The following is a 27115-nucleotide window of genomic DNA, read 5'->3' as shown; positions in this document are numbered from 1 at the left end:
TGAAAGTCCAGAAAACACTTTTATTCATATTTTTTTCATGGCATGAAGAGCCTGATATTTTTCAGCATCATTCAACCCCAGTGCTAAAAAAGTTTAAAATGATGAGCAACAATCTCAAGGTGGGCTTGGCATAGGAATACACTAGCATACAATCATAATCTAGAGACGGGCTACAGCCTGGCGACATGCCACCTCCATCTGGGTCTTCATACACTTCACCTAAACCATCTGTCATAAGGCATTATAACACTGTCATAAGAATGACATAGAAAACATAATAAGCAGTCATTATGTATGATGTAGGCTTTGGCTAATCTAACCAACAAACCTAAATAATAGTTTGAGTTATGTTAGTGTGAAGTCAGTTTTCATGAGATTGCATTAGCTGTCATGATGACTGGTTATAACATGTTATGTCATCTTTGTAGCAGTGTTAGGTAGGCTTTATGGCAGTAGGTTCAGTGAAGAGTTAACAGTTACTAACATATCTCCCTGAGCTCTGAGGTACAGTACGGGCTGTTTTCTGGTGAGTGAGTGAATGACTGACTAACATCTAAAATCAACAATGATTCACAATTCTGCACCAAAGCTAACATATGTTATTTTATAGACCTCTCATTTTCAACATGACATCATAACATTCAGAGTGGGACAGTGAAGTAAATCCTCCTTCAGAATGAGCCAGTACCAACAGGACACATACAGACATATAAGGCTTTAGATTAGAAGAGGAGCTAGCTAGACACTCAAATAGTCATTGGTCATGTTGTCATGTAATAGAAGACTTCCTTCAGGACATTCAGTGGTTGACCACTGGAGCCAGCGCTGCTGCAGCAGAGAGGAGGTAGCACAAAGTTACTCCTAGACACTAATCCAAGGTCAGCTCCATGTTTGGTTAAGGTCTGCATTGGCATTGAGGGGGTAACTGACCCTAGATCTGTTCCTACAGGGAACTTCTACCAGTGCCAGCCCGGGAGGCTGAAACAATTACGCAGAGTCAACAACAGGTGAGTCAATTACACAGTGAGCCAATGTAACCTAGCCCACACTGAGCCAGGCTAACCAATCACAGAGGACTTAAACTGGTGAAATTACTTTCCGATTATCCACACTGTTGGACTACAGACACGGCTAAGAAAACTACTCTACCCAGCTCTACAGACGCAACACTGTTGGGTCACTCACTGTCAAGTCCTTTAATGGAAGAGACAGACAATCAGGCAACCCTGATACATTGGTATCTTAAAATAAGTCATTATTACCATCTTAGACTGAAACCCATAATGATACATCCACCCAACCCTTGATGATGAGTTGGTTATTTGAATCAGTTGAGTAGTACTAGGGCACGTTCACCCTGCCATATACGACCATGAGGCATTGAAGTGATCCAACATTAATCAGTACACATCGTTGTTTAGTAAAAACAAAACCATTAAAAGCATTTGACCGGGACTCTTAGGTCTATGTGGCGTCACACAATACACACTATATACACAACAGAAACCAAACTTTAAAAAATAAGTGAAAGATCTGCACACACAAAATAGGACGAGCAAAAAGAAAGCTAGAGATAGGAGTAGTAATAATGACATCTTTACAAGCATTGTGAGAGTGAAATATTCTGTACACAGATTGCCCTTACGCAAAGGAAAAGTGGAAAAGCGGTTTTGGGACTATATCAACAATGGACTAATGAAATAAATACCAAAAGGTCGTTTTTGGATGGAGTTTTCCTTTAACTGTCAAAGTGTAACAATGAAAGTTACATCAACAGAATAAGTGCTCACAGGGAGTGCTGGGGGGGGTTAGATGCTTCAAGATTAATCAAACAACGTCTCAGCAACGTTTCTACTATCCAACCAATACTTCTTGAGGTCTAAATAAAAGACCTACAGTGGTGGAAATGTACAGTGGAACATTGGGAGCATCTAAACAGTGAGAAGGTATTTTCATTTTCCTTCAACATGTAACTTGTAGCTGTACATGTTCTGGCTGAAGCCTGGGTAGCCTGCTGTCTACACTGTCACCTAACCCCTTTGCATTGTGTGTCAGCTCTGTAGCCCAACAGACATTCTCCCATCTCCCCACTGCTCCCAGACAGTAGGACAGTCATGTGGAGGTTGGTGTCAGGGCCAGGGCCTGAGAGAGCAGTTAGTCATTGCACCATGAGTTTCGCAGGTGACGCATACTGATGACATGTGACCAACGTTCATGACAAACAGCATGTTCTCTTCCTGTATTCCCTTTCCTTATTTCTCAGGTGGATGCTACATATACACTATGTGGTGGTGGAAGGGGTGAGTTACCTCCATACAATGTGAAGCACGTCGAGTTTGAAAGAGAGACGGCTGCTGTATCCACGCATGGTTTTGTGGTGAAAGCTGTAGGTGAAGTTTGCTCGACAGCATAGAGAAAGAGAGAGGAGTTGAAGTTAAACTGATGCGGGGTCAGACACACAATCTAAAAGAGACACCCTGAGCTAGATACAACAACACATAGGACAAGCCTAAAATAACACCATGTTCCCCATACAGTATAGTGCACTACTTCTGATCATTGCGAAAAGTAGGGATGGGCATTTTAAATTATTTTACTATTCAAATAATATCATGATACTTTTTCGGATATCCGGATATTGACTGTCTACCAATTAGAATGATGTAAATGCACATGGCAGATGTAAACAGCGGACATTCTGCTTTTCTCTGGTAGTTTGGCTAACAGCAACAGTGAAAGAGAAGTCAGATTTTCACCAAGATAGAACTGATTCTGTTACAAAAAGGTTTTCTGGTGAGTGTTTTGCAATGATCTGTCAGGTATTGTGGAAACTCAGATGAGTGCCTGTAATTGCTATTTGAAGTGGGGAAAATAGCATACCGATGTCAGGGCAGCATGGAGGGCTAAATGCGCAGCAGCTCAACACACCGTTATAAAAACTAGCTACATTCAAAAGTTTGTTTTATTAAAATAAGAATTTCAAATGTCATGGTACAGGTAACTGCCAACATACAGAAAACACTTGAGTAAATGAGGGATACAAAGTATATTAAAAGCAGGTGCTTCCACACAGGTGTGGTTCCTGAGTTAATTAAGCAATTAACATCCCATCATGCTTAGGGTCATGTATAGAAATGCCCAGTTGCCCATTATTTTGGCAACCATGGCTAGAAGAGATCTATTCCTTTGAAAGAGGGGTCTCAAAGGAGCATAGGGGATTTAAAGGGTGTGGGTGGGTCTCAGTCACCCGTTCTCAACCCATTTGAACACTTATGGGAGATTCTGGAGCAGCGCTTGAGACAGCGTTTTCCACCACCATCAACAAAATACCAAATTATAGAATTTCTCATGGAAGAATGGTGTCGCATCCCTCCAATAGAGTTCCAGACACTTGTAGAATCTACGCCAATGTGCATTGAAGCTGTTCTGGCGGCTCGTGGTGGCCCAACGCCCTATTAAGACACTATATTGGTGTGTCCTATATTTTGGCAGTTACCTATATATCCTTGTAGGTAAAAATGTCCCAAGGATAATTGTCCCCCACGATGAAATTGGAGAGGGGACTGTGGATCTGTCGTACGTACGTTCGTTACGTGCAATATTTCAGATAGCACTGGCCCGATTGAAGAAACTTGGGTGAATAATGCGTATTGCCATAGAGATCCAGCATTTACAAAATTACACTGATTGGCCAGATGGTGGCGCTATAACAAGAGATTGAAAATGCAAAAACATTGAAAGGTCACGCCCCTCACCCCGTTTGACCTAAAAAATCCCATGACATTCGGTACAGAGGTTCCTCTTCTCAAAACGAACACATTTGCCTCAGGGACCCATAAGGTCAGCCATGATGGATTTTCCGCCATTTAGAATGATGCATCATTTGTGGGGGACAACATGTTTACTGTTGCCTTGCATAATTTATTTTAGACAAAGCTTTTTCCATTGCTAAAATAGGCCTCCAATTTTGATTCTTCTAAAAATGAACACTCAAGTAATCGAATACTATCATCTGTCCGTATATCCGGATATTGGTTTAACCGTGCCCATCCCTAGCGAAAAGTAGTTGAAAAAAAAGTAACAAAAAGGGGAATAGGAGGTCATTTGAGACAAGCCCTACGATAGTGCAAACATTGCTGTTGCCATGCCAACACGGTCCCCAGAGCGGGTTGCCGGGGGCGACAGTTGCCAAGCGGCCTTGTTAGAGCCATTGTCTGAGTGTTGCGAGGTTCCTGTCCATCCAGTGCTGGTTCAGTCTGATGGTCTCTAAAGCCTCCTGGACACTACACATCTGAGACCCCCGCTCCTTCAGTCTGGAGAAGAAACCCTGGACCTACACAGACAGTTGACATGAGAGAAGAGGACACATACACACACTACGCATCTGATACACAGACACATGATATACAGTCGGCATGGTTCTGAGGTGTAAGCTCACCTCCTCCAGGTGTGTCTGAGTGGAGAACTGGGAGGTGGTGGACTTGATGATGCTCTGGATGGGATAGGACCCCACTGGAAACCTACACACACACACACACACACACACACAGATACAGCCAATCAAAACAGGCCACATCTCCACAACAGCCAATCCAAACAGGCCACATCTCCACATCATGCAATCAAAACAGGCCCATAGATTCTGATCGGGAGACTGTATTGTTTTTGTGTCCATTTTTCTGTATGTTGACGATGTAAGTATGTAAACTTATAATTCATCTTATTCTTTAGAGGCACTCACTTCTCTATGATCCTGTCCCAGCTCTCTTTGACAAAGTCCCAGACGAACAAGTGGCCAGCGAAGCGGTCGCTCACAGTGCTGATGACCAATGGCAGCTCCTGTGTATGGATAATCCCTCCCTCGAGCCCCTCACTCAGAATCCTGGAGGAGGAGGTTTTTAGAGTGTTGCAGAGACACACACCACAGGCTGCTACAAACATATCTGGGCACAGCTTTAGCACAGCTTGAGTACAGCTTAATTACAGCACGACTCTCAGCACAACCTCTGGGTAGAGGTTTAGTTGGCAAGTTAATTGTCTGTATATTGATTGATAAAGTACCCTTTCGTTCCGAAATGGACCTGGAGCATTCCCATCCGGACCCAATATGCATGAATTATTGTTTTAAATCTAGACACGTTCCGAACGGACCCGAGGACAACTAGACCTGTTCCATATAGACCTGGTCGGATCCAGACCCGGTCCGATCCAATCCGAGTGTGGGAAGCAGAGAGAGAGACATTTTATCATTTATGCTGCTGCTCTTTGCTTTTCACAAGAGTGGCGCATGTAGCTTGTTGTTGGCCAATCATGTCATCAAATCGGCAATAGGCTACAGTCAGAGCCTCCGTGTGGGGCAAAAGTTAGGAGATATGTAATCAATGGAAGATGGAATTAAAATGATGGCATGGAAAGTTAAAGGAGAAGGATGAGCTACAACCACCAAGAGCCAACAGGTAGGCTGCTACTTTATATGTGTGTGAAGCAGCAGAAAAATCCATTTTTAAGCTACTTTATTAACCGGAGGTGATAAAGCGTGATGGACAGGAGGTAGAGAGAGGTGACGCTCTAGCAGGGGCCGTGCTGTGCGAGTGACACAGGGAACAGGGAGGAGGGAGGGTGAGACATCAACCAACCAAGCCGACTCGTGCAATATAGTAGACTAATAGCTGCCATACTGTAGCTAGGTTATTTATAATCTAATATGATTACGTAGTACCTGTCCTGCATCAAACCAGGAGAAGCTAGTTAACTAGCCATCTAGGCTAATTGAAGCTGCATGCGCGTTCTCGTCCTACACAGTTACAAACAACAACAACTCCATTCAGAATATAAAGTAGCAGCCTACCTGTTGGCTCTTGGTGGTTGTAGCTCATCCTTCTCCTTTAACTTTCCATGCCATCATTTTAATTCCATCTTCCATTGATTACATATCTCCTAACTTTTGCCCCACACGGAGGCTCTGACTGTAGCCTATTGCCGATTTGATGACATGATTGGCCAACAACAAGCTACATGCGCCACTCTTGTGAAAAGCAAAGAGCAGCAGCATAAATGATAAAATGTCTCTCTCTCTCTCTACTGCAGCAGTCGTGTTAGGATCTGTATGGGCTCTTCCGGACAGGTCAGTTAAAATTACACATACCTGAGACAATCATATCAGATCCGACCCAGTCGGGTACAGGTGGATCCGTGAAGACCTCTACCAATGGTCCCCTCCCCCCCACACACACACACACGGTCTCCCTCACCATACGATGTGTCGTGGGTCCTGTGTGGAGGCGAGGGCCTGCAGTATCTTGCGTTTCTCAGAGTCGTCAATGGTGTGTCTGTAGGTGTCCAGCAGAGACAGCCAACCAGCGTCAGACAGGGCTGCTACAGAGAACACCACTCGCTGAAGATCACCTGGGATGCTGGAAGAGACAACACATCACTAGATCACCATAAGATCACTATAGAACAGATCACTAGCTTTACTCATTTCTGATGAAGACAATGGCGGCCAAAATATCAAAAAGTATATATTTTTTAAATGAGCAAGCCTTGTTTATATCCATAAAGGGGCAATCTACGATAGACACATCCATTTTTGAACTTCTATATTAATTATATATGCCCATTGATTATTGAAGAATATAACTTATAAATGCCTCATGAGCGTAGTTCAACTGTCCTACCCCATCAGAACCCAAAATATTATCCTGTTTTACTCCATTGTTTGAACAATTTTCAGTCAGTCCCTGTGTGTACCGATTGGTTTGGTTTGAGTTGGTCCACTGTTCGTAGAGGGCCGTGGCCTGTTCAGTACAGTTCTGCCGTCCAAGACTACATGCCATCTCTAGCAAGGCTGACCTCAGCTCCTGACTGGAGACACTCTCCTGCTCTCCCCAGTCCTGACTGTCCATCAGAGGGCCAAAATGACCCAAGATGTAGGCCTGGAACACACATTACAAAGAGAAGGTTAGCACAGTCAGTTTGTCCCAACTGGTGGGACTAGGCCCCAGAACAAGGTACCTGACAATCTAGAGTGTGTGTGTGTGTGTGTGTGTACCTTCATGCGGGCCACCAGTCCTAGCTCCTGTCTCTTGTCCAGTAGTCTGTAGACAGAGCTGAGCTGTGATAGGGCCTCTGTCAGAGGAGCAGTCTCAGTCTCATTGGTAGTATAGTCCAACAGACTGAGAACCTGACGGAAGGACACATGACCCAGCCTGATGACAGGAAGAGAAGAAAATGAATAGATAACAGATTCTAATCAATTTAGTCTATTTGTGTCCGTTGTCTGTTCAGTTGAGCATCCAAAACATCTAACATATAGACATGTTCAAGTAATCGTCCAAGTTCAGGCAGAGTATTAAGACAGGCCTCCAATTAATCTATTTAAGACCCCTTATTTTACCAGGTAGGTTGACTGAGAACACATTATTTTTCTACAGCAACGGCCACTTAAAAAAATATAATGAAATCCCGTCCATTGAGTACCATGCCACAGTACAAACACAAACACTGACCTGGACAGGGAGAAGATGTTGTGTATGAGCGAAGCGCGGTCGTGGGGTGTGAGTGTGTTGACGTCAGTCTTTAGAGCGTCTATGAGAGCTGCCCAGCCCTCGTCTCCATAGTGAACTATATAGAAGCCTGTGTTCATGTAGTTCAACTTCAGCCACTTAACACTCTCTGACACCTTCAGAGTCGCTAAGAGGGAAACACAGAACAATGCACTCAAACACATGATCATGCTCTTACCTCAGAGCATACAACCAGCAGGCCAAAAAATCACTACCTACTATAAATGTATCACAAGCCTGACAAATGAACTAGACAATGCAAAACAATCAAACTAACAGACAGCTACCCAGCTGAATGTACAGACGTTGTCTGTGTTATACCGGTCTTATTCCTCAGAGTGAACATCTGTCTGCAGGAAGGGGCGGAGCTACAGCTGTCATTCACGTACGTCACTGGGATGTGCCACAGGCTGAGGACACAAAAAAAAGGTTGGTGTGTTTGTTTGTGTGTGTGCTCGTGTGCGTGCGTACGTGCGTGCATCTCACCTGGAGGTGTATGTGGCGTTGTCTGCGGAGAGCAAGAAGGGTTCCTGTGTGAGGGTCACCTCACCACCCTTGCGGCTGACGGTGACCAATGGGAAGCCTTTCTGCAGCGTCCATGTTCTCATCATGTCTGACACACTCTCCTGCTGGGGAAGCACTTGGGCCTGGCACATCCAGAACCAATAATCATCAATGATACATTTAACAAATACGTCTACTAATTAGGGCTGACACCATTTCATCAACTGGTCGATTGTTTGGTCAATAGGCTGTTGGACGATCGAGATTTTTTTAGTTGAGCAGTGGCAAATACACTATATATACAAAAGTATGTGGACACCCCTTCAAATTAGTGGATTTCAGCTAAACCCGTTGCTGACAGGTGTATAAAAATTGAGCACACAGTCATGCAATCTCCATAGACAAACATTGGCAGTAGAATGGCCTTACTGAAGAGCTTAGTGACTTTCAACGCGGCACCGTCATAGGATGCCACCTTTCCAACAAGTCAATTCGTCAAATTTCTGCCCTGCTAGAGCTGCCCCGGTCAACTGGAAGTGCTGTTATTGTGAAGTGGAAACATCTAGGAACAACAACGGCTCAGCCGCGAAGTGGTAAGCCACACAAGCTCACAGAACGGGACCGCCGAGTGCTGAAGCGCATAAAAATCGTCTGTCTTCGGTTGCAACACTCACTACCGAGTTCCAAACTGCCTCTGGAAGCAATGTCAGCACAATAACTGTTCATCGGGAGCTTCATGAGATGGGTTTCCATGGCCGAGCAGCCGCACACAAGCCTAAAATCACCATGTGCAATGCCAAGCATCGGCTGGAGTGGTGTAAAGCTCGCCTCCATTGGACTCTGGAGCAGTGGAAATGCGTTCTCTGGAATGATGGTTTTGGGTTTGGCAGGTGCCAGGAGAACGCTACCTGCCCGAATACATAGTGCCAACCGCAAATTTTGGTGGAGGAGGAATAATGGTCTGGGGCTATTTTTCATGGTTCGGACTAGGCCCCTTAGTTCCAGTGAAGGGAAATCTTAATACTACAGCATACAATGACATTCTAGTGCTTCCAAATTTGTGGCAACAGTTTGGGCAAGGCCCTTTCCTGTTTCAGCATGACAATGCCACCGTGTACAAAGCGAGGTCCATACAGAAATGGTTTGTCGAGATCGGTGATCGGTGTGGAAGAACTTGACTGGTCTGCACAGAGCCCTAACCTCAACCCCATCGAACACCTTTGGGATGAATTGGAACGCCGACTGTGAGCCAAGCCTAATCACCCAACATCAGTGCCTTGGCCTCAGGAAGCAAGTCCCCGCAGCAATGTTCCAACATCTATTGGAAACCCTTCCCAGAACAGCGGAGGCTGTTATAGCAGCAAAGGGGGGACCAACTCCATATTAATGCCCATGATTTTGGAATGAGATGTTTGATGAGCAGGTGTCCACATACATGTAGTGTATATAAAAAAAAAAAAAAAATATATATATATATATATATATATATATATATATATATATATATATATATATATATATATATATATATATATATATATATATATATATATGACACACAAGACTGTCTGATTCACGCCTCTCTGAGTGGACTAATCCATTGCGGAGGCACACCAGTATCACCAGTAGTACATTTATCCTTAATTACCATAATTTTGAATCTACAATGTTTGTTTGGTTACAGTAATTTCTGTTAATGCATTCAATATATTATTATTACAGTCTTACCGTTGGCATTGTAGGAGTGGACACGTTTGTAAAGCGCACAACCTGGGCTACACAGTTTTGGTTTATTTCATTCCATTTACGAGTTGTCAATTTATTAATTGTCTTTTGTATGGAGCGCTCCTGTCAATCTTGAGTATGGACACGCACCTGACTACACATAGAAGAAGTAGGTCTAGGCTACCGGGCCTACGCGCAAACATGGGCTTATAAATGTGCCCAGTTGGGGATCTGATACTATTTCTGATTGTCTTAACTCACCATCACTGTGGAGCCTCTCAAATATTTTTTTTTTACAGCAAGTAAACAAAGTCTGTTTTTACATCCATTGAGAATGACAATAGTTCCTCAACGTAGCCTATTTGAAAAATCTTCCCAGCTCTCTCCCTTTCGATAACCACTTAGCATGAAAGGCGTAGAAAAAAAATCATGCTTTGATCCGGTGGAAATGTCATAAAAAAAAGCCTACCTGATTACTTCTTATCCCTTCTTATCCCTTGCAAAAATAGCCTACAGCTGTGGCTGTCTGTCTGGAGCTCACTGGCACTGAGGGCCCAGAATATTTTATACAATGTTGCAAGTTTGCTAGCACGAGCTTCAGGGCCAGACCAAGTTAATAGCGGACACAATGTTTCAAGTTCCTTGCAGACAGGCCATGCATAGCCATTGTGATTTATAGGATATTTATTTTTATCAGGATATTTTCTACCTGCGAGCTGCAATGTTTTTATTTGTTGGCTTTATGTAGGCTATTTGTAGATAGTGGCAATGGCAATATAAGTTACTTTTAGATTTGTATCATTTTCATTTACATATATTTTTGCATATGAAAATCATATAACTGGCACGCAGATCAGTAGAAATGGTACGATAACTTGGCACTCCAAATGGAAAAGGTTGCCGACTGCTGGTGTAGCCTATTACCGGCAACTTAAGTAGCGTAACGGCAGAATCTGCGAAGGCCAGCAGCAGCAGGCAGCGGGAGGAGGAGGGTCGTATCGGGAACAGTTTATTTTTATTCTGGTTAGGCTTTATTGATCTCTGGTTTCCTCTTTAGTTCTTTGTGTCTTAATTTTTAATCGCAGTGCTTAAAGCATCAGACAAGCTCAGTAGTCTACATATACAGTGGGGAGAACAAGTATTTGATACACTGCTGATTTTGCAGGTTTTCCTACTTACAAAGCATGTAGAGGTCTGTAATTTTTATCATAGGTACACTTCAACTGTGAGAGACAAAAATCCAGAAAATTACATTGTATGATTTTTAAGTAATTCATTTGCATTTTATTGCATGACATAAGTATTTGATCACCTACCAACCAGTAAGAATTCCAGCTCTCACAGACATGTTAGTTTTTCTTTAAGAAGCCCTCCTGTTCTCCACTCATTACCTGTATTAACTGCACCTGTTTGAACTCGTTACCTGTATAAAAGACACCTGTCCACACACTCAATCAAACAGACTCCAACCTCTCCACAATGGCCAAGACCAGAGAGCTGTGTAAGGACATCAGGGGTAAAATTGTAGACCTGCACAAGGCTGGGATGGGCTACAGGACAATAGGCAAGCAGCTTGGTGAGAAGGCAACAACTGTTGGCGCAATTATTAGAAAATGGAAGAAGTTCAAGATGACGGTCAATCACCCTCGGTCTGGGGCTCCATGCAAGAGCTCACCTCGTGGGGCATCAATGATCATGAGGAAGGTAAGGGATCAGCCCAGAACTACACGGCAGGACCTGGTCAATGACCTGAAGAGAGCTGGGACCACAGTCTCAAAGAAAACCATTAGTGTAACACTACGCCGTCATGGATTAAAATCCTGCAGCGCACGCAAGGTCCCCCTGCTCAAGCCGCGCATGTCCAGGCCCGTCTGAAGTTTGCCAATGACCATCTGGATGATCCAGAGGAGGAATGGGAGAAGGTCATGTGGTCTGATGAGACAAAAATAGAGCTTTTTGGTCTAAACTCCACTCGCCGTGTTTGGAGGAAGAAGAAGGATGAGTACAACCCCAAGAACACCATCCCAACCGTGAAGCATGGAGGTGGAAACATCATTCTTTGGGGATGCTTTTCTGCAAAGGGGACAGGATGACTGCACCGTATTGAGGGGAGGATGGATGGGGCCATGTATCGCGAGATCTTGGCCAACAACCTCCTTCCCTCAGTAAGAGCATTGAAGATGGGTCGTGGCTGGGTCTTCCAGCATGACAACGACTCAAAACACACAGCCAGGGCAACTAAGCAGTGGCTCCGTAAGATGCATCTCAAGGTCCTGGAGTGGCCTAGCCAGTCTCCAGACCTGAACCCAATAGAAAATCTTTGGAGGGAGCTGAAAGTCCGTATTGCCCAGCGACAGCCCCGAAACCTGAAGGATCTGGAGAAGGTCTGTATGGAGGAGTGGGGCAAAATCCATTCTGCAGTGTGTGCAAACCTGGTCAAGACCTACAGGAAACGTATGATCTCTGTAATTGCAAACAAAGGTTTCTGTACCAAATATTAAGTTCTGATTTTCTGATGTATCAAATACTTATGTCATGCAATAAAATGCTAATTAATTACTTAAAAATCATACAATGTGATTTTCTGGATTTTTGTTTTAGATTCCGTCTCTCACAGTTGAAGTGTACCTATGATAAAAAATTAGACCTCTACATGCTTTGTAAGTAGGAAAACCTGCAAAATCGGCAGTGTATCAAATACTTGTTCTCCCCACTGTATATGGAAAAATACACGTTTAAAAATATCTACCAATCGTTTGGTTGAAAGAACAGACGACTCTCGGTCAACCAATATTTATTTTAGTCGGGGACAGCCCTACTACTAATATTCCTACTCATCACATTGGGCCAGAGAAAGATGGAGCATCATCACCATCAATAGTACTAATCCAATAGACAAGACACCTCCACACAATACACAGACAGGGTGATGTTGTGAAAAGGGGAAGGGTGTGACGCCAGATTTTGCAGACGCAAAATAAAGAACCCGTGAAAATAACTAATCAGGAAACAGAGATGAATGTAAGAGACAGGGTGTCTCAGACAGACTACACCTACCTGTGTGATGCTGTTCCAGAGGTCATCAGTAACAGTGTTAGATCCGTTGTATTTATTCAGGTAGTTGATGAGTCCTTTCCTGAACTGACCGTCTGGCAGAGTGGAGCTCAACATCAGCAGGAGGGACGCACCCTAGAGACACACACACACACACATTACTGATGTGATCACACAAAGACAACACACACACACATCACTGCTGTGACCATAGGATTCTACAGTGAGGGAAAAAAGTATTTGATCCCCTGCTGATTTTGTACGTTTGCCCACTGACAAAGAAATGATCAGTCTATAATTTTAATGGTAGGTTTATTTGAACAGTGAGAGACAGAATAACAACTAAAAAATCCAGAAAAACGCATGTCAAAAATGTTATAAATTGATTTGCATTTTAATGAGGGAAATAAGTATTTGACCCCCTCTCAATCAGAAAGATTTCTGGCTCCCAGGTGTCTTTTATACAGGTAACGAGCTGAGATTAGGAGCACATTCTTAAAGGGAGTGCTACTAATCTCAGTTTGTTACCTGTATAAAAAGACACCTGTCCACAGAAGCAATCAATCAATCAGATTCCAAACTCTCCACCATGACCAAGACCAAAGAGCTATCCAAGGATGTCAGGGACAAGATTGTAGACCTACACAAGGCTGGAATGGGCTACAAGACCATTGCAAAGCAGCTTTGTGAGAAGGTGACAACAGTTGGTGCGATTATTCGCAAATGGAAGAATCACAAAAAAACTGTCAATCTCCTTCGGCCTGGGGCTCCATGCAAGATCTCACCTCGTGGAGTTGCAATGATAATGAGAACGGTGAGGAATCAGCCCAGAACAAGAAAGCACATATACAGGCCCGTTTGAAGTTTGCCAATGAACATCTGAATGATTCAGAGGAGAACAGGGTGAAAGTGTTGTGGTCAGATGAGACCAAAATGGAGCTCTTTGGCATCAACTCAACTCGCCGTGTTTGGAGGTGGAGGAATGCTGCCTATGACCCCAAGAACACCATCCCCACCGTCAAACATGGAGGTGGAAACATTATGCTTTGGGGGTGTTTTTCTGCTAAGTGGATAGGACAACTTCACCGCATCAAAGGGACAATGGACGGCGCCATCTACCGTCAAATCTTCCCTCAGCCAGGGCATTGAAAATGGGTCGTGGATGGGTATTCCAGCATGACAATGACCCAAAACACACGGCCAAGGCAACAAAGGAGTGGCTCAAGAAGAAGCACATTAAGGTCCTGGAGTGGCCTAGCCAGTCTCCAGACCTTAATCCCATAGAACATCTGTGGAGGGAGCTGAAGGTTCGAGTTGCCAAACGTCAGGCTCGAAACCTTAATGACTTGGAGAAGATCTGCAAAGAGGAGTGGGACAAAATCCCTCCTGAGATGTGTGCAAACCTGGTGGCCAACTACAAGAAACGTCTGACCTCTGTGATTGCCAACAAGGGATTTGCCACCAAGTACTAAGTCATGTTTTGCAGAGGGGTTAAATACTTATTTCCCTCATTAAAATGCAAATCAATTTATAACATTTTGACATGCGTTTTTCTGGATTTTTTTGTTGTAATTCTGTCTCTCACTGTTCAAATAAACCTACCATTACAATGAGACTGATCATGTCTTTGTCAGTGGGCAAACATACAAAATCAGCAGGGGATCAAATACTTTTTTCCCTCATTGTATATTGTTCACTCTACTAATCAATTAAGTTGTAAGTAAAGCCGAAGACTGTACCTTCTCATAGGTGATAGAGTCAAACATCTCAGACACCTGTTCAGGTGTGGTCACCTGGGCCGATACTGAGACTGGGTGGGAGGAGTTCAGAGAATCTTTGGCCATTGCCTTGAACCGCTCTTCCAGGAACACATTGTCCTGGAGACAGAAGAGAGGTCATTCTACCACGATCATCTTAAATCTACATTGACCCCTTGCACAGCACTTTTATGCGTGTGTGACATGCTACTACTTACTAGGTATAGCTGTGGGAACTCTGTCATTAGAGACGTGTACTGCCAGTAGGTGGCGAAGCCTTCGTTCAGCCACAGGTCATTCCACCAACGCATCGTCACCAGGTTCCCAAACCACTGACACAAAACAGCATTAGAACAGTGTTACGACAGCTTTATAACAGTATCATAGGAGCATTAGACATTGTTAAAGCAACTGCATAAGAACAACAGCACTTCTTAACCAAACCTCAACACAGCATTACGACTGATGAGGTACATACACATATGTTCCATCACAGTGTTATCATCCACACACACACCTGGTGAGCGAGTTCGTGGGCTACGACGTTAGCGATGAGTTGTTTGTCGAGAGAAGAGGACTGGTTTCGTACCAAAAGGCTAGTCTCTCTGAAGGTGATCAGACCCCAGTTCTCCATCGCTCCCGCCAGGAAGTCTGGGATGGCAACCAGGTCTGGAGGAGGGGGAGAGAGCCGGGAGGAAGGGTAGAGAGAGAGAGAGAGAGAGAGAGAGAGAGAGAGAGAGAGAGAGAGAGAGAGAGAGAGAGAGAGAGAGAGAGAGAGAGAGAGAGAGAGAGAGAGAGAGAGAGAGAGAGAGAGAGAGAGAGAGAGAGAGAGAGAGAGAGAGAGAGAGAGAGAGAGAGAGAGAGAGAGAGAGAGAGAGAGAGAGAGAGAGAGAGAGAGAGAGAGAGAGAGAGAGAGAGAGAGAGAGAGAGAGAGAGAGAGAGAGAGAGAGAGAGAGAGAGAGAGAGAGAGAGAGAGAGAGAGAGAGAGAGACAGAAATGTGGAGGGGTGAATACCAATGTGTATTTTGTGTCACATTATTGAAAACATTATACTTTTCCCGCACACATTTTTTTATGAATCTTCTGGCATTCATACTAGATGTAAAAGGTGTTCATCAGTTGAGTTAATTGTGTGAGGGCTGAGTGTCTGTCTGTCTGTGTGTTTCTGTGTCTCCTCTCACCCAGTTTTCTCAGAGGGTAGTCGATTTCAAATAAGGTGTTGTAGAACTGCAGCAACCTGGAGGCAGTGTCCAGAGCATAGTGTGTGTGTTCCTTCTTCTCTGGCACAGAGTACACTGACACCTGCAACACACACCACAGAAATTGAATAAATACAATAGAACCAAAAATGGGGGGTTAGACAGAGTTGCATTCTAGTGTGTTGCAGGCCATAGAACTAGTGTGAATAGATTGAGACAGGGACTCTGTACGTACCAGTGTTTTGGAGACGTTTCTAGTGACGCTGGTGAAGTTGGCTACGATGAAGGCTACCAGGTAGGTGCTCATATTAACACTAGTCTGCTCAAACTCATCCTCCAGCAGGCCGCTGGGTAATGTAGTCGTCTTAGCCTGGGAAACACAACAGTTATATAACATTTATATTTTAGTCCTTTAGCAGACGCTCTTAACCAGATCGACTTACAGTAGTTAGTGCATACAGTTTCATTAACAGATGGTTTACACACTGGTATTCTTCATGTCAAGCATCTCCAATAATCACTTGATGTCAATACATTTCGTAATGTATTGATGTATATTTACAACTTAAAATACACAGGCGTACGCAAACTCACGAGGGCATGTTCACACACACACACAGTGTACCTTGGGCATGTTGGACAGAGTGATGTATTCAGGTTCTCTGGTGATCCTGACCAGGAAGGTGGCTTTAAAAGCCGGCTCGTCAAAACAGGGGAAGGCCTTCCTGGCTGCCTGGGGCTCAAACTGGGTGGCAGCTAGGACCCTGAGGGGTGGATAGAATGACTCACAGTCACAGAGAGCAAGGACTAGGCTTATAGTTTACTACATGTCAACAAACACTGTCAAGTTTTCACACTGTTAAAGAATGTGTCTCACTGCATTCACGGCAAGTTAGGTTGTTATTTTTAGAGCAAACTTTAGTAAATAGTTTTTAGAGTGTTTTACATACCTCTTGGCTCCAGTCTTGTCATTGTAGGAGCTGTTGTACAAGCCGTCATAGGTGTGTGAAAGGTTAGCTGCGTAGTCCAATGTTAACACACACACCTGGCCTGCCTTCAGATCCTCTGGGAAGCTGACAGCTATCTGCTGCCATGGCTTATACTCCAACACCTTCACCTCAACACTCTTACCCTCTCCAACCTGGAAGGGTTACAGTAAAAACAATATTTAACAAGGTGAAACATAATCTAACTAGGTAAAAACATTATTTAGCAAGGGAAACATAATTAAGCTAAGTAAAACATAATTGATCTCCTCAGGGAAAGCAACTCTTACTCTCTTCACACTGCAAGTAAGGAAGTTACCTACGAATAATAACAGTTAAAAGTCTAAACCTATACAGACTTATGTCTTCAATAATATAACTATTTCTTTTTATTTGTCTTTTTTTGGGGAGGGGGTATTTTACCCCCTTTTTCTCCCCAATTTCGTGATATCCAATTGGTAGTTACAGTCTTGTCCCATTGCTGCAACTCCCGTACGGATGCGGGAGAGGCGAAGGTCGAGAGTCGTGCGTCCTCCGAAACACAACCCAACCGAGCCACACTACTTCTTGACACAGTGCCCGCTTAACCCGGAAGCCAGCCGCACCAATGTGTCGGAGGAAACGCCGTACACCTGGCGACCGAGTCAGCGTGCACTGCGCCCAGCCCGCCACAGGAGTCACTAGTGCGCGATGGGACAAGAACATCCCTGCCGGCCAAACCCTCCCCTACCCTGGACGACGCTAGGCCAATATTGCGCCGCCCATGGGTCTCCCGGTCGCGGCCGGCTGCGACAGAGCCTGGACTCTAACCAGATAATATTACTATTTCTGATTAAATAGAAATGCTACAGCTGATCATTGGCTACCTGAAAGGTTGCCTTGATGATATTGAGCTCGGAGCTGTGCAGAACGATGCGCTTGGTGTCGTGTTGTATAATCATGTTGATGATGGTGCGGCCGGTGAAGGTCATGGAAGTCAGGTTAGGGGTCAGGGAAAGGTCGTAGTTTACAGGCCGTACACTGGCTGGGAGGCGGAGCTCATTCCAAGGAAACAGCTCCCCATTGGTGCTGTTAGGGTAGACCAGCTCCATAGGAGTGGAGGAGTTAGCCTTAGGACAGCCAGCCTGGGGAGAGTGAGGATCAACACAGTGAATACACACACACACACTTTTTGGCACTGGCTGGTGCCACTTCCCGTAGCTGTGGAAGCCGATGCAGGAGCCGCACACTCTTCACTCACACAAACGCAAGCACACACACACACAACACTCCAACACACACACACACAGCTACCTTAGTGAAGGTACAGCCAGGCAGGAAGTAGAGAACCATCGCCATGGACGTGACCAGTACCAAGATGAACACGCCCACCACCAGCATACGAGCCGAGGGGCGGGAACACGACCTGGCCAAAAAACAAACAGTATTTATTCATCTATAAATATTTATCTTTAGTATTGTTTCTTTCATTGTTTCTATTTTACTGTAAAGTGTCTGTCATATTTAAATGCACTTTAAATAAAGTTTGTTGCGATTTTCAAAGTAAAAAAGGACCTGGGTGGAGCCTGTCTGATGTAAGGGGAGGCGCTAGGACTGCGGGCGGAGCTTCTGTTCATGAAGGACATGCCCAGTAAGCGGGCTGATGACTCATAGTCCTCCTCCTCATCGTCCAGGTCGTTTTCTCCCAGACCTCGCACCAGGAGACGGGAGCTACGGGGCTCGTACACCACCTCATCTGGGTCCAACGCTGGGAACTCCTGGAGGAGGGAGGTGGAAAAAAGAGAGAGGGGAGAAGAAAGAGAGAGAAAATAAAAGAGAGAACGCAAGATATGAAAATCTGGAAAAACATAAACAGTTAGAAGAAAAGGGAATATTGATGAGGGGATGGATTAATGTCAGTGTTGTATAGTATGTAATTACCGGGAAGGCTGTAGAGTCTTTGGCCAGGTCCACCACGTCAGGTTCCTCCTCAAACATACTGTTCTCTATCATGTGCCTGGGCAGGGATGCCCGCTCTGGTTACACACACAAGCAAACAAAAGGTTAATACACACACAGAGGCGTTCAATAAAATGTGCATGTGTGCGTGGAGCTCCCTTTCTATTGATTCTCCCCAGTGTCTCCTCAGACAAACAGAGAAATGGTCAACTATTTAATTCAATAATAATTACAACAGTAGTCAAACTGTAAAAAATGTCCCATTGTGCCTCTTTGTAAAGGGTCCCATTTTCTCCTGTAATAAAACCGTGCAGAGGGACTGAGCCCCTATGTGTGTTCTGATTCAATGGTGGGTGAATTCAGGGCTGGGCCCAAACAAAGCGCACACACAACTAGTATCCTGAAGTCCCAGTCTGTGTCAGTGAATAGCGGGTGTTGCGCGTAAGTGAATAGCTAGCCAGTATCATCATAACCAATGACGACACTAAACAAAGCCATCTCATACACCTAGTACCTTCTATAGTGCGTGTTCCATTGTGTGAGAACATGCATACGTGTTGGTAGGGCCCAGCTGCCTAGACTGAGTGAATAGGAGAAAGCTAACTGAAGCCATTGGCGTTTATCCCTTCCTGTAGTAGATCTAGTCCTGAGGTCTGCAGCGAGTCCTGCACCTATTAATAGGCCTAGATACGGAGCTGAATATTATTTATTTATTTTACCAGGTATGTTGACTGAGAACACACTATCATCTACAGCAACAACCTGGGGAATAGTTACAGGGGAGAGGAGGGGGGATCAATGAGCCAATTGGAAACTGGGGATGATTAGGTGGCCATGATGGTATGAGGGCCAGATTGGGAATTTAGCCAGGAGACCAGGGTTAACACCCCTACTCTTACGATAACTGCCATGGGATCTTTAGTGACCACAGAGAGTCAGGACACCCATTTAATGTCCCATCTGAAAGACTGCACACTACACAGGGCAATGTCCCCAATCACTGCCCTGGGACATTGGGATATTTTATTTTAGACCAGAGGAAAGAGTGCCTCCTACTGGGTCTCCAACAACACTTCCAGCAGGATCTGGTCTCCCATCCAGGGACTGACCGGGACCAACCCTGCTTAGCTTCAGAGGCTAGCCAGCAGTGGGTTGCAGGTTGGTATGCTGCTGGCAAATATTTAATAAAACCCAGATCAAAATAAGAACCATAGCAACCTTTCCAGATTCTTCTGACTTACACCGACCAGAAAGACATTATGCCATTGTCGTGGAAATACTTACACAGGGACACTCAAAGTCAATCTTAAATGAATCATTGTTTATAGTTGTATTGGTTAGGGGTAAGTCAAGTCTCGTACAATGCTCTAACCTTACCTTTATTAAATGATCCATAAAGGGAGCACTGAATACTTTTTACACCACTTACGTACATCCACGTGTGGGTGTGCAAGTTGTATATGATTATAATTTATATTTTCTCCATTGTTACTTTATCATCTCTAGTAACCCAGTATACTTTTCTTCACCAATTCCTCCTTTAGACTAGTGTTCTATTCATAGAGGGGTTTAGATATTTAATAATAAATAATAATATGCCATTTAGCAGACACTTTTATCCAAAGCGACTTACAGTCATGCGTGCATACATTTTTTGTGTATGGGTGGTCCCGGGGATCGAACCCACTACCTTGGCGTTACAAGCGCCATGCTCTACCAGCTGAGCTACAGAGGACCACACCAGTTGTTCTATTTAACAGCATATTCGGGAATAATACTATCTTCTTTCATATCTCCATACAGAATCCCTTTATAACGTTATAAATCTTTAGGTTTTCACCTCCTCACCGCAGCAACGATCACAGCACAGCAGCCCGAGAGGTACGCATATCTTTCATATCGAGGAAATCAGTGTCCGGGGGCTGTTACCCTCTCAAATCTTTCAATGGCTTCTCCTGTCAGTGCTCACAACCTGTAGATCGATGGGCGGTGATTGACCGTCATCTTGAACTTCTTCCATTTTCTAATAATTGCGCCAACAGTTGGTGCCTTCTCACCAAGCTGCTTGCCTATTGTCCAGTAGCCCATCCGAGCCTTGTGCAGGTCTACAATTTTATCCCTGATGTCCTTACACAGCTCTCTGGTCTTGGCCATTGTGGAGAGGTTGGAGTCTGTTTGATTGAGTGTGTGGACAGGTGTCTTTTATACAGGTAACGAGTTCAAACAGGTGCAGTTAATACAGGTAATGAGTGGAGAACAGGAGGGCTTCTTAAAGAAAAACTAACAGGTCTGTGAGAGCCGGAATTCTTACTGGTTGGTAGGTGATCAAATACTTATGTCATGCAATAAAATGCAAATTAATTACTTAAAAATCATACAATGTGATTTTCTGGATTTTTGTTTTAGATTCTGTCTCTCACAGTTGAAGTGTACCTATGATAAAAATTACAGACCTCTACATGCTTTGTAAGTAGGAAAACCTGCAAAATCGGCAGTGTATCAAATACTTGTTCTCCCCACTGTATGCACCATATGTATCTTCAACGGTTCTAGCCTCCCAGAGACAGTGGTCCCAGATCACATAAACAATTCAGAAATGCCTATAGGCCGCTACTTCCTATACATATGTCCAATAACACCATGTGCTATTATTTGTTGTCCCAGACTACGATGGGTGGTGGTGGACGGAACACCTAGATAACGTTATAGATGGAAAAAACTATTCTCACACAGAACTGGAAAACTCAGCTCACATTCACACTGGAGCTAGTCCCCTGACAGCTCTCATTCACTCAGTACATTATAGCTAACTTTCAATCTCTTATCCAATTTTCAAATCAGCTTATTATCCATATTTCAATCTTGTTATCCAAATTCCAATCAGCTTAATATGTCATATCTCACAATCACACAACTTTCACATTCACTTATTACTATTCCCAAACTCACTCGGTAATCTCCCTTACTACCCATGTGCATCTTCAACGATTCTCTTGTCCTTACTTGCTATGCATCATTTGCATCTTCAACGGTTCTCTTGCCGCTACTTCCTATACATATAAATAACACCCCGTATTCAAAAACACCTTGTGTTATTTGTAGTGGCTGCAGACCAAGTAGACATTTCCTATAAATGCCTACAGAAAAGCTGAAGAACATACGCACATACAGGTACTTTCTGCAGGTGCTGGAGTTGTAGGCAAATTCATGAAAAACAGAAAGGAAAACGCCGCACACTGCTGCTCATGCTCCCAGATTATATTTATTTATAACAACGTTTCAACCCTTAGGTCTTCATCAGGCATCCATAAATGCCTACAGACAGCTTTCAGCTGGGCTTTCCATGGTACCGTTACACCCTCGCTCTAGTCTTCTCATAAGACTAGTGAATAGTCTTCTCTCTATAAGACTATGGGTACCTTTTTATGCGTTACTCGCCTTGATTTTATTTTTATTTTTATACAGATTCATTTAAAATTGACTTACTGAAATCAGTTGCCGTCACTCAATTGTTTGCGGATTATGTCTCTCCTCCTGGGCAGCTCACAGTAAGGGTCTGGTCTGGGCGGGTCTCGTCGTCTTTTTGTCAGAAGGGAATTTCCCTCAAGCTTCATCAAATGTGCCACCAGTTTTCCTCGCAGACCCCCACTGGAAAGCTCCGCAGGCAGAATCAATCATCATATTCGTGACGCCAAATTGTTGTGGAAATTCTTACACAGGGACACTCGAAGTCAATCTTAAATGAATCATTGTTTATTATCAGGTAACTGGAGAGGTTCCAACAAACTTGACGCACCATAGTGAACGTCTGTCAGGAGCTCTCCTGGGGCAGTCCCGTTAGTTCTCTTATATACTTACACAGAAAGTCATATTTTCATGATTTAGCTTATTAATTATTCATAAATAATTTAGCATTAACGTTTGCCATCATTCATGTGACCGACCGATACTGGTTCATGCATGTGGCAGACCAATACCTCACAAGGCTTTTTCTCTCCTAGCTGAGACCTTGAAACTGAGATTTCGTTCTCAAAACAAGGGTCTGGGCGTACTACCAAATTGCAGATACTACAGTGAGGACTTCTCCCAGGCATTCAATCAGTCACTTGCATTAACACAGAAAACGGTTATTAGAAAAGCACAAACATAGTACACAGAAATGTATAAATAGAAAAGCACCAACATAACATTTTCCATCACACCATGTTAGAACTAGTATTATGGTGTCAAATGAGACCGTGCTAAAAATGTGGTAACTGTTACTAAGACCACAATGAGAGCACCTCAGACTGATGCAGCAAGGTCTAACATTGCAGCTGATGCAGCAATGAAACTGAATGTGTCAGCAGCAGCTCACCAGACTCTTCCTGTTTTTATCAAACAAACAAAGACAGATCCAGAGCCACAGACATAAATGTTTACCCTATAGCCTATATGACTTAGCTACAGCCACACAGACCTGAAGTTCGAGGCCATAGTGGTGCTGGGACAAGGCTCACCCCGGGCAGACACACACACTCTGGTGGTCTATACAATCCATAATAGTCCAGGTATAACTGGGGCCTCAGTGCAGATGAGGCCAGACAAGAGGCCTCTCCTCTGGGCTGCCTTTTAGTGAAAACAACCTTTGTCAGCTGAACAAGGAATAATCTCTGGGTATTTCAGTTCCATACTACTGTAGTCACAGTGTCCAGGACAGGATTCACCCATCAGTTAGGCTTTCCATGTATGCCCTGTGCATTCTGAATTGAAGTAGGCTAATGAAATAACATACTTGGAATATGTTTCAATTGGGCAAAAGCACTCCGAGAGAAATATAGCAGTGTCTATTGAGAAGTAGTGTTTCCATTTACTATTATGGATTGTATTGACCACCAGTGTGTGTGTGTGTGTGTGTGTGTGTGTTCCAATCTGAACAGACAGAAGCCCTTTATTTGTGGTACTAAAGCTATAAAGCCATAAAGCAGACAGCAGAGCGCTACAGCAGGGGAGTACAGTGCTACTGAACCTACAGCAAGAACCTGCTGGTCCTTATCAGATTGAGCACACACCCCACAAAAGGAGCCCTATCAAAACGCACAGGCCTGACCAAGCACACAGTTGAGTGAGTTAAAAGGAAATTAAAAAAGGCAACTCTGGCCAACTGGAGTGTCACCTGCAGTTGCTAGTGTGAATATTGCACAGAGCAAGGTTAATCTCCAACAGCTCAATGTGCCTTTACAACAGATAAACAAACTAACTGAGCTAAAGCAGCCACCAGTCAGACTGTAAATAACACTAACACACAGTTTGGCCTAGCCTGGCCTGAGTAACTAAAACAAGAGGATATAGCATCTTTGACTAGCAGAAATGTAAGCCAATCTGAGTTGGATTTCCTCACTTTCCTGGGTAGCGCAAAGTGTAGGACAAGGCTGAACAATAAGGAAAGAATAATGTCCCAATAAACATAAAAAGAGGATGGGGTGTCAGCGCAATTCAGTTTCTCAATCAAACAGTTTTTGCTCCCATTTTCCCTCAGATAACAGTAAGACTCTTCTATCAGCTGCAACTGGGCTGCCATAAGACTTCCATTTCCTGCTCTTTAGATGGCTAACGTTAATACGTATCTAGTTAGCCTTTAATGGGCTAGCTAAATAAATAACACCTCAGCTGACAAGAGTCAAAAGTCAACCCTGACCTCAACCCGACTGGGGAATGTGTTTGTGTCACCAAGTGAATGTCACACCGACAAACTGAGAACCTAGAAAAACTAGCTAAGAGACTCCCAGTTTATTCAGGCGAACCTGGGCAGAGATCAACTATTTAGCTGAAGTTCCTCAAAGGCCAGGCGTCTATCAGATAACACACCCATCATTATAAGTGCATATATTGCTGATTAGTCCGTTTGCCAAAACTGCTCCCTGGCTATCAAGAGCCTGACATTTGTTGACTTGAAACGTTCGGCTAGTTAGCTAACCCCCTTACTACAAGCTAAACTGCTAGCTACTACAGAGAATGTGGCTGGCTAGAAAGTCTGGGTAGCAGTTAGTTAGATACGCGAGCATCGCCAATCATTCCTTACCACTGTCAAATGGGTCCTCCATGACAAGATATCTGGACGAGCCGAACTGTCCTCACTTCACCGATAACAACACCCCGCTGGAGGGCGAGAGAACCACGGCTGGCCAAACTCCGCCACCACACAGACTAGCTATCTGATGCTACTAGCTATCAGTAGCTACAGATCAGGTGACTGTACAGGCTAAGTGGGCTAGCTAGCGTGGCTGCTATTTAACTTCTGACACTAGCTAGCGGCCACAACTTTCCTCTCCATGCTTTGTCGTATTAGAACTATAAATACGAGTCACAGTTGGTGAAGTTACTAGCTTACGGAATAAAATTAATTAATATGGTCAATCGTCCGAACGATAGCCTGTCAACAAACTGTTCGCCATGCATTTCAATGATAGCTTCCCATTCCCTTCCTGTCCAGGCAGTTGTTGACAGCTTTCTGTCATGTATTTACCGGCATTCTATTGGTCTCTGCTGTGACAGGGCGGGGCTAAGAGTGGTGGCTCGTAATGAAAAAGACAGACCCCCCCACCACTTGCTGTGAAAACAAACTAGAAATTGGGAAATTCTGCTTGCAACCACCTGTTCGTGTGCGTGTCAACGATATTTTATTGTACTGGATTGGGAACATCCTCTTCATACACATATTGTTATCGGTAGGCTACATCTTTCACAATTCTCAGGAAAAATAAAACGTTCTCATAGTGTGGCTCATAATAATGGCTGGAATGGAGTAAATTGAATGATTAAATGTTATTTGCCACATGCGCCGAATACAACAGCCCTTAACCAACAATGCAATATATTTTTTAATAAAAATGTAAAATAAAACAACAACAAAAAAGTGTTGAGAAAAAAATAGCAGAAGTAAAATAAAATAACAGTAGGGAGGCTATATACAGGGGGGTACCGGTGCAGCATCAATGTGTGGGGGCACCGGCTAGTCGAGGTAGTTGAGGTAATATGTACATGTGGGTAGAGTTAAAGTGACTATGCATAAATGGAAACCATGTGTTTGATGTGTTAAATACCATTTCATGATTCCATTCCAGTCATTACTATGAGCCCGTCCTGTCTGTCTGTCTGTCTGTCTGTCTGTCTGTCTGTCTGTCTGTCTGCCTGCCTGCCTGCCTGCCTGCCTGCCTGCCTGCCTGCCTGCCTGCCTGCCTGCCTGTCTGTCTGTCTGTCTGTCTCTCTCTCTCTCTCTCTCTCTCTCTCTCTCTCTCTCTCTCTCTCTCTCTCTCTCTCTCTCTCTCTCTCTCTCTCTCTCTCTCTCTCTCACACACACACACACACACACACACAAACACACTATTCAGGAGGTCAGGAGTCACATGCAGTAGGACGATGTCCCCATGGCCCACAATCAGCATGTGACTGAGCTTTGGCTACTTACGTCCCTGTCTTTATCAATAGATTGCTAACAGTCAGTCAGTCACCACAGACAGCTACTCAATGTGGATATGGATTCTTGACAACACTTCAGTGTGTCACAGCACTTCAGAAACATTACATGGGTATGCATCTGCAAATGTGCAATAGCTAAGAAGATCATTATGGGTCAATGGAGCCAAGGGAACTGAATCGTTGTGTGTGTGTCTTTGTGTGTGTGTGTGTGTGTGTTTGCGTGTGTGTGTGCGTGTGTGTGTGATTTCAGGAAGTGCTTGTTTCAGCAGCGTGAGAAAGCTGTACAGTGCCTTCAGAAAGTATTCAAACCCCTTTACTTTTTCCACATTTTATTGTGTTACAGCTTGAATTTAAAATGGATTAAATTGAGATTTTGTGTCACTCGCCTACACACAATACCCCATAATGTCAAAGTGGAATTATGTTTTTAGACTTTTTTACAAATTAATAAAAAATGAAAAGCTAAAATATCTTGAGTATTCAACCCCTTTGTTATGGCAAGCCTAAATAAGTTCAGGAGTAAAAATGTGCTTAACAAGTCACATAATAAGTTGCATGGACTTACTCTGTGTGCAATATTATTGTTTAAGAAGATTTTTTAATGACTACCTCACATCTGTACCCCACACATACCCCTTTGAGCATGGTGAAATTATTAATTACACTTTGGATGGTGTATCAATACACCCAGTCACTACAAAGATACAGGCGTCCTTCCTAACTCAGTTGCCAGAGAGAAAGGCCAATGGTGACTTTAAAACAATTACAGAGTTTAATGGCTGTGATAGAAGAAAACTGAAGATGGATGTCACACCAGCCTTCGCTTTGGCTCCCCCTCCTTTTCAGCTCAGGTGTTCGGCGTCGCCGGCCTTCTAGCTGCTGCCAAACCTACTGCTGGCAAACGCCCTTCACTCATCAACCCCGGACTT

At 44.0% G+C, this 27115-nt stretch overlaps 1 protein-coding gene across 1 annotated transcript; it reads right to left on the bottom strand.

Moving 5' to 3' along the window:
* On the bottom strand, positions 1–25176 carry LOC311141696 (leucyl-cystinyl aminopeptidase-like). Its single transcript, XM_084177112.1, has 22 exons — positions 24790–25176; positions 18711–18805; positions 18345–18547; positions 18084–18195; positions 17657–17914; positions 16755–16945; positions 16430–16568; positions 16040–16174; positions 15787–15907; positions 15123–15274; positions 14824–14937; positions 14588–14725; positions 12852–12983; positions 8052–8212; positions 7887–7975; positions 7509–7692; positions 7052–7208; positions 6751–6935; positions 6252–6413; positions 4742–4882; positions 4439–4520; positions 1–4333 (listed from the first exon to the last, which is right to left on the bottom strand). Exons 1-22 carry the CDS (start codon positions 24809–24811, stop codon positions 4202–4204), a joined length of 3105 nt encoding a protein of 1034 aa, XP_084033238.1. The 5' UTR covers positions 24812–25176; the 3' UTR covers positions 1–4201.
* Between the last annotated feature and the right edge of the window lie 1939 nt (positions 25177–27115).

This window comes from Coregonus lavaretus (assembly GCF_964263955.1).
Source record: "Coregonus lavaretus genome assembly, chromosome: 14".
NCBI lineage: Eukaryota > Metazoa > Chordata > Actinopteri > Salmoniformes > Salmonidae > Coregonus > Coregonus lavaretus.
This window is presented reverse-complemented; position numbering and strand designations above follow the sequence as displayed.